Raw genomic sequence first — 16,041 nt, 5'->3', positions numbered from 1 at the left:
CGTGGTCTCTGGGAGCCGCTTAGCGTGTTGCTGTTCTAAGATGTTTCCTGCTGTCACCTCGCGAGTAGAATCAGAGAAAGTCGGCCTGGCCCCTGGGCTATCCCGCTCCCCGAGCTATTATCCAGACCAGGGCTATTCAACACACGGTCCATGGGTGGGAGCCAAAACAAAAAAGGAGTCCGTATAATGGCTTTCTGTTGAGATGTGTTTTAGTCGTTAAATTCCTGAACCGTCATTCAAAGAGCTGTCATATGGGCCCAGTATCTGCAGAACTCATAATGGGGCCGGCATGGTATGTAGCCCTGCCTTAATCTTTGTATTCATGCCCATCAGTGTGAAAGAAGCTATGTGCATATATTTGCATAGATATTTGCATATATATGCAAGCACTCTTAAGCTGTGGCCCTTGGCACGTGCTGTGAGTATCGTTGTGGTCCCCAGGGCTTCCCGAGTTGAGTCGCCCTGAACTAGACCGTCTCCCAGAGGGGTTTGTCTTACCTGCTCTTAAAGCCTCTGATGGGTGAGTTTCCCACGATCCCCCTCAGCCATTTCTCCCAGCATCCCACTAGCCTGACGGTTGCAAAGTGTCTCCTAAGGTCTATCCTGAACCTGCCTCCCTGCAGTGTGAGAAAGGGGCTGGCTGGAGGGAGTGGAAGTTTGTTCAGGGAAAGGTTGGGTTGGAGGAGGCAAAATCGTGGCCCCCGGTTAGACACGGAAGGTTTCTCATGAACGACGTGTGAGTGTTTGTGTGTCAGTTGAAAGGGGCGGGGGGCTGGTGTAGAAATGGCCCAGCTGAGTCTACACAAACCCCCTCCTTTAAGAATCTGAGTTGAGCAAATACTACAAGGTATAAGCAACACCCCCCCCCCATGAAATTCCTTCCTCCCCACCAGTAGCGAGCGGTTTCACAACACCCTGAAGCATGAGGTTTAATGTGCCTCCCACAATCGTTAGTCTGAGTGATTCTAACTCTGGATAGTCCCTTTAGTCTGGAAATGTCGTCCCACGTTTAATCGTGATACGTTTCTGCCTGGACACCGTCCTGTGGCAATGAGTTCCCCAGTCCCTGAGTGTGTGATTGCATCGTTGGTCCATTTTTCCATGTCCCACTGTCATTTCATGGGCTGCCCCCTTATTGCTGCGCCAGGTTGTTAGCTATAACCCTGGTATGGATGCTGGAAACGTCCCCCTCCCTTTTCTTTAAGCAACCGCATTAAAAAGAAGAGCCGAAGCCGTGTGTAACGAACCAAACCGGAGTGTTATCGGGGGAGAAATTCGTAAGAGTAGGAAATGGGGGAATAAGCCGACGTATCTCATATGAGATCAGCGGGACCGGGCCGTGGAGTGACAGCAAAATACTGGCATGAAGCTTGAACCCCAAACCCGCCTGACTTATCCCTCGGGCTGAGAGTATCTGGGTGGTCAGAGCTGCCCCCAAACGCAGTCACTTTTCTCTCTCTTCACAGGGCAGTCGCGGCGCTTGCAGGGTGGGCAGAATCCCCTGAGCTCTTTTCTCTGTCCCATTTTCATGGCCTCCTGCCCCCTCTTACGCGATACACACCGCTCCTCTCTCTGTCCTCTCCCCACAGGAGACATTTCCAGAGTCCCACGTGTTGCCAAACCCCTGCTCAGGCCCCGTTTCCTGTGTGGGTTTTCCAGACGTCCTCATCCCGGCTGTCACAGCCGCTGTGTCTAGCTTCCACCTCCAGCCACTGGCTCGGGTCAGACCCTTCTGTGCTAGACCCAAGAGCCGCTGAGCAATTTGTTCCCCAGTCGGTCCTTCTAGACTGAGTCCGAGTGGCCCTTTCGCCTTCTCCTTGTTCCACTAACTAGCGAGAGTCCCTGGCATCTCTCCTGATCTGGCTGGTTCTGCTCTGAGCTCTCTCCCCTTTACCAATCCCCTCCCCAATGCTGGTTCGGCTGTTTCCCAAGGGGGTGGCTATTTCACTGTGTCCCTCTCATCTCGCCTTGGACTCCATGGGTGAACTTGTATTCCCAAATGGGCCAGGCTGAGAACAGAACAACCTGCATTTCCCTTGGCGTGCCTGCCACGTCTGGAGCTCAGTATGATAACAGTGTCTAGAATCCAGTGTCTTGTTTCAGGGATTCAGTTGGGCACCTGCAGTGGTCAGGAAGGAATGTTCGACCCCTCCGGTTCGGTCTAGGTGAAGTTACCGTTAGGCGGGTTTCCAAGTGGTGAAAAGACCGTCTTCAAAGAGGAGCGACCATGCTGAGTGTGAATGGGAGCCAGCAAAGTGAAGCAGCTCTGACCATCCTGCGCTAACAGGATGGGGCAGGAACTGGCGCGCCATGGGGCCGACACGAGAGGGGGGGTGTCCCGCTCTGCTGGGCACTGGTGAGATCTCGTTCGGAGCACTGTGGTCACTTCTGGGCCACACGCGTTAGACAAGCTGTGGGCAAATCGGAGAGAGTCCGGGCAGAGCAGCAAACGGGGAAAGGGTTAGAAATGCTGCCCTGGCAGGGAAGGGGAGACAAACGGGGCCTGTTTGGTGTTGAGAGAAGGAGAGAAAGGGGAGAACCCGAGAACAGGCTTCACGGACGCTGCGGCTCCTGGCTGGCCAGGGCAGAGGAACACGGAGCCCAGAGTCTGTGAGTCCCAGCGACACACGGTCAGAGCAGACGGACGCTGCCTGTTTTTACAGCGACGGTCCGTGACCAGGAGCAGAACTGAGCCAGGGTTGGGTTGGCGCCTTCACTGCGGGGCACTTTACATTGAGATGGAGCTTCTAAGCTATTGCCCAACGGGACTTGGCTCCCAACAGGTGCCTGGCGTCGTGTGTCAACGCGTCACCTTGACTCCATCTACGTTGCAGAGCTTTTGCGCAAAAATGACCATTTTGCACAAAAACTCACAGAGCATCCACACCGCAAGTGTTGTTTTGCACAAGAAAAAGTACAGTAGGTTGTCAGAAGACAGGGCTTTTTGCGCAAGAGTTATTCCTCTTTCTACGAGGAATAAGCCTTTTTGTGTAAGCTTTTGTGTAGTTTAAGCCGTGCTCGAAACTAAAGCAGGAACAAGCTCTAGATTTGGGTCTCAGCCTTTCCAGGCGACTGGACCTCTTTCAGGGGTGCCATTTCTCTCGCCTCCGCCTTACGTTTCACCTCGTTTAAATACTACTTGTATATGAAATCCGATGTAAAACAATGCAAGCGGGTCACACCCGCCGTTACTGACGTCCTCATTTTCATCTGCTAATTAGTTGTTCTTGTGAAAAAAGGCATGTGTGGACAGACAACAGGGGTTTCTTGCACAAGAAAGCCCTCTCAGAAAAAGCACAAGTTCTGTGAATGGCCATCAGAGCTTCCTTGCACAAGAGTAACCATAGAAGTGTGGACATGCTCTTGCACAAGAACTTTTTGCGGGAGATCTCTTCCACAAAAAGTTCTTGTGCAAGAAGCCTGCAGTGTAGACGTGGCCTCCGCTGCCAACTCCCTTCTCCTCCCCGCTCAGGTGCTGCCGCCCCTCGCCATGGCCGAGGCCAACTGGACGTCCGTCTCCGAGTTCCTGCTCCTGGGCCTGTCCGAACGCCAGGACCTGCAGCCGCTGATCGTGGCCGTTTTCCTGGTCACCTATCTGGTGAACCTAGCCGGCAACTCCATGCTTGTGGGTCTGGTGTGGGCCGACCCCCAGCTCCACAGCCCCATGTATTTCTTCCTCAGTCAGCTGGCCGTGCTGGACATGGGCCTCGTCTGCATCACCCTGCCCCAGGCTCTGGTGCACGCCCTGACCCAACACCGGGCCATCCTCTTCGCCCGCTGCATGGCCCAGCTCTTCATCTACCTGTCCGTGAGCACCATGGAGGGCTGCCTACTGGCTGCCATGGCCTACGACCGCTACGTGGCCGTCTGCGACCCGCTGCGCTACGCCGCCGTGGTGACGCGGTCCCTGTGCCTCAAGATAGTGGCTGCTTCGTGGGCCGTGGTGATCCCGCACTCCCTGCTGCACACCATCATGACCGCCCAGCTGCGTTACTGCAGCAATCGCCTGCCGCATTACTTCTGTCACCTGCAATCGCTGCTGCGTCTCTCCTGCACCCGGCCCTTCGTCAATGAGCTGGTGCTCTTCACCGAGGCCACGTTGGTGGTGGGAACCCCTTGCGCCATCATCCTGGCCTCCTACGTCTGCATCGGGGTGGCCGTGGGCCGCCTGCGCTCTGCCCAAGCCCTGCGCAAGGCCCTCTCCACCTGCGGCTCCCACCTGACCGTGGTGTTGCTCACGTACGGCACCGTGGCCTGGCTCTACTTCCACCCAGATTCCAGCAACACCCCTGGGCAGAAACAGCAAGTGACCTTCTTCTACACCTCCGTGGTGCCCACCCTGAACCCCCTCATCTACAGCCTGAGGAACAAGGACGTGGCCGCGGCCCTGAGGAGGGCAAAGAGGAAGGTCCTGGCTCAGTGTGCGTGAGCACTGGGCATGGACTTTCCACCCACGATGTGTCTGGGAAACCTTCCCCCTTAGCTCTTCCAGGACACCTGGGCTGTTTTCCCCTCACACATGAGGCTGGTGCAACTAACACACACGTAGGGTCACACCCGCCTACGCATACACAAGTACACACAGCCCAAGTCTTTCCGTGGAAAAGGGGGTCCGTCAAAGCAAGTTGTCGAGGAGCTTTATAAGAGCTCATAAGAGCAGCTAGACCGGGTCTGTCCAATGGTCCATCGAGGTCAGGATCTGTCTTCTGACAGTGGCCAAAGCCAGGTGCCCAGAGGGAATGAACAGAACAGAATAGAATATCATCAAGCTATCCATTCCCTGTTGCCATTCCCAGCTTCGGACAAACAGAGGCTGGGGACACCTTTCCTGCCCATCCTGGCTAAGGACCATTGATGGACATATCTAGTCTGATTGTGAACCCTGCTATAGTCTTCTCCTTCAGAACATCCTGTGGCAAGGAGTTCCACAGGCTGACTGTGCATTGGGTGAAGAAATACTGCCTTCTGTTTGTTTTAAAAGTGCTGCCTATTCATTTTGTGGGGTCACCCTTAATTCTTGTGTGGTGAGAAGGTGTAAATACCATTCCCTTATTTATTCTCGCCACAACAGTGATCATTTTACTGACCGCTACCATATCCCTCGCGGTGTCACTCTTCCAAGCAGAAAAGTCTCAGACTTAATAAATCTGCCCTCATCGGGAGGTTGTTCCATGCCCCGAACCATTTTCATTTTCCCTCTCTGCACCTTCTCCAGTTCCAGTATGTCTGCTTGGAGGTGGGGTGACCACATTTGCATGCAGTACTCAGACGGTGGGTCTACCATGGATTCATGCAGAGGTCATGGGATATTTTGCTAATCAGTCCCTTTGCTAATGACTCCCAGCACACTGGTGGCTTTTTCAGCTGCACATCGAGGGGAGAGGGGTTTATCTAACAGATCTGTGCTAGGAATTCTCTGGGGTCGTTCTCCGGCCTGGGCGATACAGGGGGTCACAGCAGACGCTCCCAGTGGCCTGGGAATGTATGAAGAAGCCCTGGCCCTGGCAGGGAATTGTAGCTAGGACCTTTGCCTCTCACTGCAGGGTGCAGTAAAGCCTCATCTAACCCATTGGCATCGTAGCCACTGGACAGGAAGCCATGAGGGACTCCCCTCCCCTTGGTTTAGGGTCCTCAGGCCTTTGCAGCTGAGTCCTGACAAACTCACTCCACCAAACCGCACCTCTCAGAACCCTTAGCCGTGCAGAGGCGCCTGGGAGGGGTTTGCCTGACGCCTGTGGCTGCTAATCGAACTCGCCAACTCGTATGTGAGGAATCCAGTCTCTCTGCTGAAAGTCTGTGTCAATGCGACGCGGGGGAACCGTGTCTTGGTGACGGGCCTTTCAAGTGGCAGGGAGTTTTCATCCTCTGCCTGGTCGGCTGGGGACACGACACAATTCTCAGCCTGGCCACATCCCTAACCTAGCACAAGTGCAACCGCCCCGGCTGTGGCGGCCCCATGGCAGGTCCTGTTCCAACTTCCCTTTCCCCAGAACCACGCCTCGGGTCACTCCGCGTGAAACCGACCGACTGCCAGTCGCTCACCCAGCCCAGCCCCTCCCTCTCCACCCTCACACGTCCCCCTGCCTGGCCAGGGGCTTTGACGGTGCCCAGAGAGGGACCCTGCGCACCGGTGGGACCCCGCTCAGCATTCCAAATGGAGCGCTGTCCCACCCGGCCTCCTTCCCATGGATCTCCGGACACCTGGAGCTTTCTCCACCTCATCCCCTTCACCAAGAGCATCAATTCCCGGGAGAGGAGCGACGGGACCAAACTGAGAGCTCCGAGTGGGGACGTGCTTTGTGCCCAGCCCATGGAAAAAGGAGCCTTTCCGTCCAATGGGTCCCAGGCTTCTCATGGAGAGCAGGGGACGCTTCCCGCTGCACCCTCCGGCCCCCGTATTAAAAGCGCCGAACACTCTTTGGGGCCGTTGCGCGATGTGGCCTGGGACGATACGGAAGTTTTCCAAAGGGGCAGGCGGGAGGAGACACCCTCTGGCTCGGAGCTGACGCCAGACACGGTCAGCCTGGGGAGAAAGGCGTCAATTGATAACCCTGAATGTCATTAACGAGGGGCACAAGGAACAGCGGGTGCGTAGATCACACCTGGCAGCGTCAGACACGACGGGGTGTTTGTCTCAAAGAGCCGTGCTCGGAACTAAAGCAGGGACGAGCTCCGGATTTGGGTCTCAGCCTTTCCAGGCGACTGGACCTCTTTCAGGGGTGCCATTTCTCTCGCCTCCGCCTTACGTTTCACCTCGTTTAAATAGGACTCGCATATGAAATCAGATGTAAAACAATGCAAGCGGGTCACACCCGCCGTTACTGACCGATTGCTGACGTCCTCATTTTCACCTGCTTATTATACAATCCATCCTGTGGAGTGTATCGCTCTGACATGTCCATGCACAGTGCGTAGAGCGGCATAAACACGCTGCTGTATGAAACGTTAGTCTGCGCGGACTTCTCTGGGGCTTTTCACGGAGCCTGTTGTAAAAGCAGGTCATACTCAGAGGCGTTGATGTCCCTCCGGGAGACCCCTTTCTACTCCCAGGGCGACAGCCCCCCCCACTTGAGACCCACCAGGCTAGAATCTACAAATCTGACGAAGTGGGTCCTTGCCCACGAAAGCTTATGCTCCAACACTTCGGTTAGTCTATAAGGTGCCGCAGGACTCCTCGCCGCTTTAGCAAATCTATGAGAGAAGGCTTCAAAAGTCCGGATGGAACAATGCACCAGACCAGAACAGACTCACAACCAAGCAGTGTCTTGGGGCATCCCTACGGGGATGGGTCGTGAAGGCAAATTCTGGTTCTGCAAAGAAAAGAAAGTCCCAGCCTTTTGAAACTACACCCTGAGGAAGGAGCGGTCACCGTGGTCTGTAGTGAACTTCATAAGTGGGAAGAACAGATACCGACCAAGATCCTAGGGGGATCTCTGGGAAGTTTTGTAGCGTGTTCTTTGATTTAAAGTACTTTTTCTGTCTGGATTCCACCTTATGACTAGAAGCACAGAAATGTAGGACTGGAAGGGCCCTCGGTCTAGTCAGGCAACCGAGGCAGGGCTAAATATTATCTAGATCCCGCACTGAGGGGTTTCTAACCTGCTCTTAAAACCTCTGATGACAGAGACTCCACAACCTCCCTTGGCCATTTGTCCCAGCACTTTGTCATCCTGGCAGCCAGACAGCGTCTCCTAGTGTCTGACCTAAACCTCCGTTGCGGCAATGGGATGAAGGAGCTGGCTTCATTCCAGCAGGGTGGGAAACTCTGCACTTAATAGCTCCTGGAAAGAAAACAACACACACACACACACACACACACAATCCAAAGATACTTTTCTTATGGTTTGGGCTGGAAACGTCAGGGTTCTGCTTGGCTCAAACTGAGAAACATGTTGGAACTTTTTAAGGCAAAACGGGGGATATTTGCCATGTTTTTGAATCAATAACTAATTTCCCACCCAGAGACGGGGCCGAGGGACCCTTCAGGTGGGACATTTCTGACTGTTGCGGGTGGAAATTGTCGGAGGGAAAGGTTGGGTTCCAGCAGGCAAACCCGGAGCCCTTTGCTGGCCACCGGCGATTTCTCGCGAAGGACGATGTTTGTATGTGAGCGGAAAGGGGCTGGGGGTTGGTGTACCAATGTCCACCGCTGCCGCCACGCGCGTCTCCCTCCAGGCGCTGGGGACCATGCACAGAGCGGCCAGCCGTGATCAGTCCGGGCCCGCGGCTCAGAACAGCAGGAGCCGCATTTTCTTAATCAAAGACCCGCATGTGGCTCGAGAGCTAAGCGTCGCCCTCCCCCCCCCCCCCCGTTATAAACCTGGTAACCAGGCGGGGCCCACTCAGACGTAGTCGCCGGTCGCAAAAACATACAGTTGGGGCCAGACCATCCCTGCCAGGCGTCCGTCCAACCTGCACGTCAATATCTCCAGGGATGGGGATTCCACAACCCCTCTCGCTAGGAAGTTTTTCCTTGGGTTGAACCTAAGCCTCCCTTGCTGCAGTCTAAGCCCATTGCTTCTTGTCCTGCCTCAGAGGCCAAGGGGAACGATTTTTCTCCCTCCTCCTTGTGACACCCGTTTAGATACTTGAAAGCTGCCATCATGTCCCCTCTCAGTCTTCTCCTTTCCAAACTAAGCAAGCCCGGTTCTTTCAGCCTTCCCTCACAGCTCCTGTTCTCTAGACCGTCAGTTGCTCTTCTCTGGACTTTCTCAAGTTTCTCCACCTCTTTCTTGAAATGCGGTGCCCAGAACTGGACCCAACACTCTGACTGACGCCTGATCAGTGCAGAGTAGAGCAGAACGTGGCCATGGTTAAAAACACTGGGCATCTCTAGTCTTGAGCAAAGACCAATCTTCACAGTTGTTCCGGACTGTTGTAACAAGCGCGGTGCTCGACTGTTCTCCGTCTCCACATGATCTGCAGCAAGGGAGGTTTATGTCAGAGGTTAGGGAGAGCGTTCCAATTCTGACACTAGTTAAACTCCGCAACCAGCTTCCTAGAGAGGATGTGGGATGTCCAGTCATTGGAGGTTTCCCAGAAGAGGCCGGACAAACAGCCGTTGGGGTGGTCTAGCTTTACTGCCTCTTGCTACAGCACTTTGGGGCGGGACTGGATAACGTCTTGAGATCCGTCGTGATCAGAGGTCTCTTCCACCAAAATTCTGCCCCGTTCAGGTTGCTTTCAGTCCCGAGACCAATCACTTACCCTGAGATGAACTGAATCCTCAGATTTTAACCCATAGACAAGTCCCGTAGCCACCCCGGAATAAAGGGAAAAGCAAGAGGAGCGATGTTCACAGGGTAACGTGAGCAAATACACACGCACCAATGGGCTCTAGGAAATAGCATTTTTTACGTTAAAGCATTCCAGAGAGTCGGAACTCCACCTACGTTCTACGTGACTTGTCTCTACTCTGAGCAAAACTGCCCCGCAGGTGACCTGCTGTGGCCTCCAGCCATGAGTTTGTTAGTTCTTAGCAGTTGTCTGTCGTCTTGGCAAGAGCGGGTGCTGGGTTTGGCAGTGTCACAGAGCGACAATATGGCCGACTAACAAACACCGCGGGCCAGCGTCCGGAAGTAGGAGCTGGACAAAGTCAGATGAGACATCGGGTGTCAATGTCTGCAGAGAGGGTGAGCAACGGTTCGTAGAACTTAATGAGGGTTGGGTGGAATCACAAACACAGGACTTTTTACACAGGGTGGTGCTGTTAATCCGTTCTCCAGAGCGGGCTGGCGTCATTCATCAGCGTGTTACGTCACGGCCGACGTCCTTCTATCCCCCGCTCAGGTGCTGCCGCGGCCCCTCACCATGGCCGAGGCCAACTGGACGTCCGTCTCCGAGTTCGTGCTCCTGGGCCTGTCCGAACGCCAGGACCTGCAGCCGCTGATCTTCGCGGGGTTGCTGGCCACCTATCTGGTGAACCTAGTCGGCAACTCCGTGCTGCTGCTGGCGGTATGGGCTGACACCCAGCTCCACAGCCCCATGTATTTCCTCCTCAGCCAGCTGGCCGTGGTGGACATGAGCTTCACCTCCATCACCCTGCCCCAGGCCCTGGTGCACATTTTGACCCAGCACCGGGCCATCCCCTTCGCCAGCTGCATGGGCCAAGTCTTTGTTTTCCTGGCCGTGGGCAACATGGAGGGCTACCTGCTGGCTGCCATGGCCTACGACCGCTACGTGGCCGTCTGCGACCCGCTGCGCTACGCCGCCGTGGTGACGCGGTCCCTGTGCCTCAAGATGGTGGCTGCTTCATTGGCCGTGGTGATCCCGCATTCTCTGCTGCACACCGTCATGGCCGCCCAGCTGCGTTACTGTGGCAACTGCCTGCAGCATTTCTTCTGCGACGTACCGGCCCTGCTGCGCCTCCCCTGCACCCGGCCCTTCGCCAACGAGCTGGTGATCTCCACCCAGGGCGTCCTATTAGTGATGGCCCCTTCCACCTTCATCCTGGCCTCCTACACCCGCATCGGGGTGGCCGTGGCCCGTCTACGCTCTGCCCAAGCCCTGCGCAAGGCCCTCTCCACCTGCGGCTCCCACCTGACCGTGGTGACGCTCTTCTACGGCACTGTCACCTGGATCTACTTTCACCCAGACTCCAGCTACGCCCACGCACAAGTCCGGCAGGTGGTCATCTTCTACACCGTCGTGGCGCCCGCCCTGAACCCCCTCATCTACAGCCTGAGGAACAAGGACGTGGCCACAGCCCTGACAAGGGTGAGAAGGAAGGTCCTGGCTCGGGGCGCCTGAGACCAGCCTGGGGCTCCATCGCTGCACTGGCATGGACTTTCCACCCAAGATGTGTCTGGGGAACCTTCGCTCTTGCCTCCCCTAAGACACCTGGGCTCTTTTCCCCTCTGACATGAGGCTGGTGGAACTAACACATTTGTAGGGTCGCACCCACCTACTCACACAAGCACACAGAGCCCACAGAACGTGTTCTCAAGGCATGTTCTGACCAACAGAGGCCAGGGACACCATTCCTGCCTATCCTGGCTAATAGCCATTGGTGGACGTGTCCTTCATCTCGTTCATTTCCGAACCCTGTTACAATCACCTTCGCAACATCTTCCGGCGAGGAGTTCCACAGGTTGACTGTGCACTGTTGAAAAAATACTTCATTTTAAACTTGCTACCTATTAATTTCTTTTCATGGCCCCTAGGTCTTGCACAATTGAGAAGGAAATAAACCTTCCTTATTCGCTTCCTCCACACTAATTATGTTTTGATAAATCTCTTTCACACCCCTTTCCACACTGGGAAGAACCAACGTGAGTCCCAAGACTGACAAACTCACGACACCAAAATCTGGCAGGATGTTTAGCCACCGAGGCAGAGGCGAGAGGGTGGGGGGCATGGGATAATATGACAAACGGGGAATTTCCAAATGGGTTTGTGTGGCACCCTTGCCTGCCTCAGTTTCCCCCTTTTGAATTTGCTCTCAGGACAGGCAACGAGCCAGCGACGTGTATTTGTGCTCCTGGGGTGGGCGGTGGTGGGAAACGAACTGAGTCGTGGCAGGGTCTGTCTACACGGCAGGGTCAGCGCAGGGTTAGTAGAAGGGGAGTGGCACACGCTGGGTCTGTCAGTCCAGGGCTTGAACGTCTGCACTCAGTGGTAAGCCCAGGCATTGTGGGACGCCGGGTCCTAATGCAATGGGATGTGTCCAACTCCCTGCATCCAGGTATCCCAGGCCCCTTCCAGAACGTGACCCTCTCCCAGACTCGATGGGCCAGGGGACAGGAAGTCGGGATCATGCCATGCTATTGGCGCACTCGCATCAAGGTCATGTCTACCTGGGAAAGCAAGGGGGGCTGGAACCTGGTTCCTGGCTTGACTCACCCAACCCCCAGCTCAACCGTTGGACGGTGAGAAAATGCACGGCGGGGTCCCCTAAGTTCTCTGGCCAACGGCTCCTTTCACACCCCTCTGCTGCGTTGGCCACTGTGCCTGGTCTGCTTGCACGCAGCCGCCGGGGTGTAAATCCCAGCCCCCGGCTATAATGCACCATCCGTCCAAGAATTACACCGCGAATTCCCAGCCGGATGGCACAGTCCCTCATTCCCAGCCCAGCATCCTTCTGGACAATACGAGCTCAGCGCTAGCCCAACATTTCATAAATCGAAAACGGGAGGCAAAAGGAGTTTGCAAGCCCCTCCCATCCAGACACAAACCGGTCCAGAGAAGACGAGAAAAGAGCTTGATGAACCCCAGCCCGACAGATTGTAAGTTGAGTACAAGTAACGAGGCATAAAGGTCAGCGCTGGTTACAAAGAAATTAAAAGCACAAAACACAGAACAGTGATAGAGATGCAGCCCTGTTAGTCTGGTCTTGCTGAAACAAAAGACAGGACTATGCAGCACTTAAAGACTGACAAGATGGTTTATTAGGTGATGAGCTTTTGTGGGCCAGACCCACTTCCTCAGATCAAATTGGGGAAGAAAATTGGCATGACCATATATACCAGAGGGTATGTCTACGCTACAAAGTTAGTTCAAACTAACGGACGTTAGTTCGAATAACTTTCATAGGCGCTACACTAGCGAACTTAATTCGAACTAACGGAGCGCTTAGTTCGAACTAGGTAATCCTCATTCCACGAGGATTAAGCCTAGTTCGAACTTACTAGTTCCAATTAAGGGCTGTGTAGGCCCTTAATTCGAACTAGTGGGAGGCTAGCCTTCCCCAGGTTTCCCTGGTGGCCACTCTGGCCAACACCAGGGAAACTCGTTTGCCCCCCTCCCGGCCCCGGACCTCTTAAAGGGGCACGGGCTGGCTACGGTGCCCGTGCCAGGTGCAAGCCTGCCAGCACACAGCCAGCAGACCCTGCACCTGGCACAGCACAGAGCCACCCACCCGATGCCCCCCAGCCCTCCACCTCTTCCCGGGACCAGGCTGGTGGCTCCCGGGAGCTTGCCCGGGACCGCAAGAGGTGGGCACCCGCCTGGGCTAGTGCGGACCTCGTCCACGATCTCCGCACTAGGCACAGGAAAGTGGCCGGCTAGAGCAGGAGAGCTGCCAGCCTGGCCACCCATGAGCAGGTGTGCATGAAAATCAAGGGGGTCCACTGAGACCTCCGACCCTGAGCCCTCAGCTTACAATGGCCGTCCTGGGTCAGACCAAAGGCCCATCTAGCCCAGTAGCCTGTCTGCCGACAGCGGCCAACCCTAGGGACTCTGGAGGGGATGGACCGAAGACAGTGACCAAGCCATTTGTCTCATGCCATCCCTCTCCAGCCTTCCACAAACCTTGGGCAGGGACACCACTCCTACCCCCTGGCTAAGAGCACCCCATGGACCCAACCTCCATGACTTGATCTCACGTCCCTTTAAACTCTGTTCTAGTTCTAGCCTTCACAGCCTCCTGCAGCAAGGAGTTCCACAGGTTGATTCTTTGCTTTGTGAAGAACAACTTTCTGTTACTAGTTTGAAGCCTGCTACCCATTTCTTTCCTTTGGTGTCCTCTAGTCCTTCTTTATGGGAACTAATGAAGAACTTTTCTGTATGCACCCTCTCCACCCAACTCCTGCTTTTAGAGACCTCTATCCTGTCCCCCCTCCATCTCCTCTTTTCTAAGCTGAAAAGTCCCAGTCTCTTTAGCCTCTCTTCATATGGGACCTGTTCCCAACCCCTGATCATTTTAGTTGCCCTCCCCTCTCCCACCCTCTCTCTTCCCCTCTCCCACCTCCTTTTCCCAGTCTCCCCCAGTTTTGTTCAATAAAGACAGATTCCATTTTTGAACACAATTGTCCTTTATTTTGTACATCAAGAAGAGGGGCTAGGGAAGGGTAAGTGGAAGGAGGTGAGGGAGGAATGGGGTACGAGCCCCCGATGGGGAGGACTGGGCTGGCTCTGCGGGCTTCTGGGTGTGGAAGCTCTCCTGCAGCCCCCCAATTGCCCCCTCTCCCCAGATGGCAGCCTGCGGCAAGTGCAGCCGGGCTGATGGCCGAGTGCTGTGATGTGCCCAGTGTGGGTACTCCGGGCAATCCAAGCCAGGACTGCTTTGCAAGTGGGGCACCCCTGAGAACTGTCTGTCCGGGGTGGGGGTCGGGTCCCTTTAAGCGCAGCCCTCGGCTAGCCTGAGACAGCATCTCCACGCTCTAAGTCCTAACCTGCTGCCCTGCCAACACTGCTTCCAGCCAGCCTTAAGCCCGGTTCAGGGTCCACTTAATGTGGATATGCTAGTTCGAATTAGCAAAACGCTAATTTGAACTAGTTTTTTAGACTAGATCCGTTCGTTCGAATTAGCTTAGTTCGAATTAACGTTGTAGTGTAGACATACCCTAAGGAATAAAGGAACTCTCTTGAAAGTCTGCTTGTGACAGGGGCTGCCCCCCTTTGAGGAGCTGCCTGGTGGACCAGGATCCCACGGAGCCTCCTTGTTCTGCCAGCCTAGGCCCCCTTCACCTTGTCTCGCTGTGCTAGGCCCTCACGCCTCTTCCAGCCATGCACACCCAGAGCCACCCCCAGCCACGAAAAAACAGACTCTGAGATAAGCTCTGGGATGGATCAGGGGATGGGGCATGTCACATGACCTCCATGCCCACCCCCTGTGGAGTACAGACCCAAAGGTTTCATGCAGTTCACCCCCCTCAATGTGGGGAGAGGTAGGCACCGCTCTGTGCCCCTTCCAGTTATTCACTGCACTACCTGGCTTATGGTGTGAAGACGAAACTGATGGATTCTCTACAGAAGGGGGCTTTCAAGGGGCTATAAGCGATGGCAGACAGAACAAAGCACATTTCTGGAGTCAAGAAACAAAACACGCAGACTAACTTTAGCCCTCGAAATAGATACAATACTCTTAGCACAAGGGATCATTATTTGGGCCAGGGGGCTACGGCCCCTCAGAAAAATCAGTCGGGGGCCACACACGAGTGAGAAACCAAAACCCCCCTCACTGGCGTGGACCCCAACTGAGAAGGAGAAAGACGGCCCATGTTTTCCTGGCACGCCTAGGGGCCCCAGCCTAGTGGATTTTGTGTGATCCAGCCCTGTGGTGGGGCAGTGTGTGTATGGCGGGGGGGGGCAGAGTGCGAGCTGGGCTCCCCGATGCTGGAGGGGGGCAGATCCAGGTAAACCAGGGACCACATCTAGCCCCTCCGTTAGCTGTTTGGATTTCTGAGGTTTTCCTGCACTGACTAGAAATCTAACTTGGGACCAGCACTTCTCATAGTTCACTCTTTGCTCCTCTGCTGTTTGCAGGCACGTTGTTCTGGAGTGAGGTCCCCCCCTCCCCGATGTCGTTTGCACCCTTTGGTCTGTTCTTTCCCCGTGCTGGAAACTTTTTCGCTGGGCTCTGCCGGTTCCCATTGTGTCGTGTCATCCCTCTCGGAGAGGTTTCTATTTCACAAGGGTCCCGGGGTAACCCTAGTGCCTTTGTGCATCTCCTCAAGTTTGGCTTTTCTGCTGGCATACCTAGTCAGCCCTCATACCCTTGCACACAATACCAATACGCACAATCCAGTGAGACTTTCATATTTCTCGAAGCTAAATATCACACTAACCTGAGGCCCGATGGCCATGCATGACTGAACACTTCTATTTCACCTCTGTGCCCGACTTACTCCTGATGTCTTGTATCCTTGGGGACCAAGGTTTGACCTCTCCTGCATTCAGGGCTCTGATAGGGTCTCTCTCCAGAGGCTACGTCCACCAATGATTATCAGACAAGACATTCCAGGAGGCAAGGCCAGGCTTCAGGTGTCCCTAAACCACCTCGGCAGTTTCTGGGCTCTGAGTAGGGATGGCTCACTGGATAATTGCTCTTTTATTCATTGCATCTGACGCTCCTGGTGCTGGCCATTGGCAGAAGACAGGAAGCTGGGCTAGAAGTAGCACTGGTGTGACTATGAGTGACGGGAGCTCCCTATAAATGGGGGGCTACTAGTGCTACTTGGGGGCTCTCTCTTTTCCCCAAGGCCTGGCACCAGCACCGCTGGCTGGCCCCTTGCGCCTTGGGGGGGGTGTGCACCCCCATCTTGCTTCTTGCTTCCTTGTGTTCCTCTGTGGACTCCCTGATGGGTGATACACTCACCCCCT

The 16,041-nt window shown here is 55.0% G+C and overlaps 2 protein-coding genes across 2 annotated transcripts; both read left to right on the top strand.

The window, feature by feature from the left end:
• Positions 1-3,490: 3,490 nt before the first annotated feature.
• On the top strand, positions 3,491-4,429 carry LOC102460948 (olfactory receptor 1J1-like). The gene has a single exon (XM_006132630.2). It carries the CDS (start codon positions 3,491-3,493, stop codon positions 4,427-4,429), a length of 939 nt encoding a protein of 312 aa, XP_006132692.2.
• Positions 4,430-9,810: 5,381 nt separating this feature from the next.
• LOC142823708 (olfactory receptor 1J1-like) lies at positions 9,811-10,749 on the top strand. Its single transcript, XM_075914902.1, has one exon. It carries the CDS (start codon positions 9,811-9,813, stop codon positions 10,747-10,749), a length of 939 nt encoding a protein of 312 aa, XP_075771017.1.
• Positions 10,750-16,041: the final 5,292 nt, after the last annotated feature.

Source organism: Pelodiscus sinensis, unplaced genomic scaffold (assembly GCF_049634645.1).
Source record: "Pelodiscus sinensis isolate JC-2024 unplaced genomic scaffold, ASM4963464v1 ctg59, whole genome shotgun sequence".
Classification (NCBI taxonomy): Eukaryota; Metazoa; Chordata; order Testudines; family Trionychidae; genus Pelodiscus; species Pelodiscus sinensis.
Note: the sequence above shows the minus strand (reverse complement) of the source record. Positions and strands in the feature narration are given on the sequence as shown.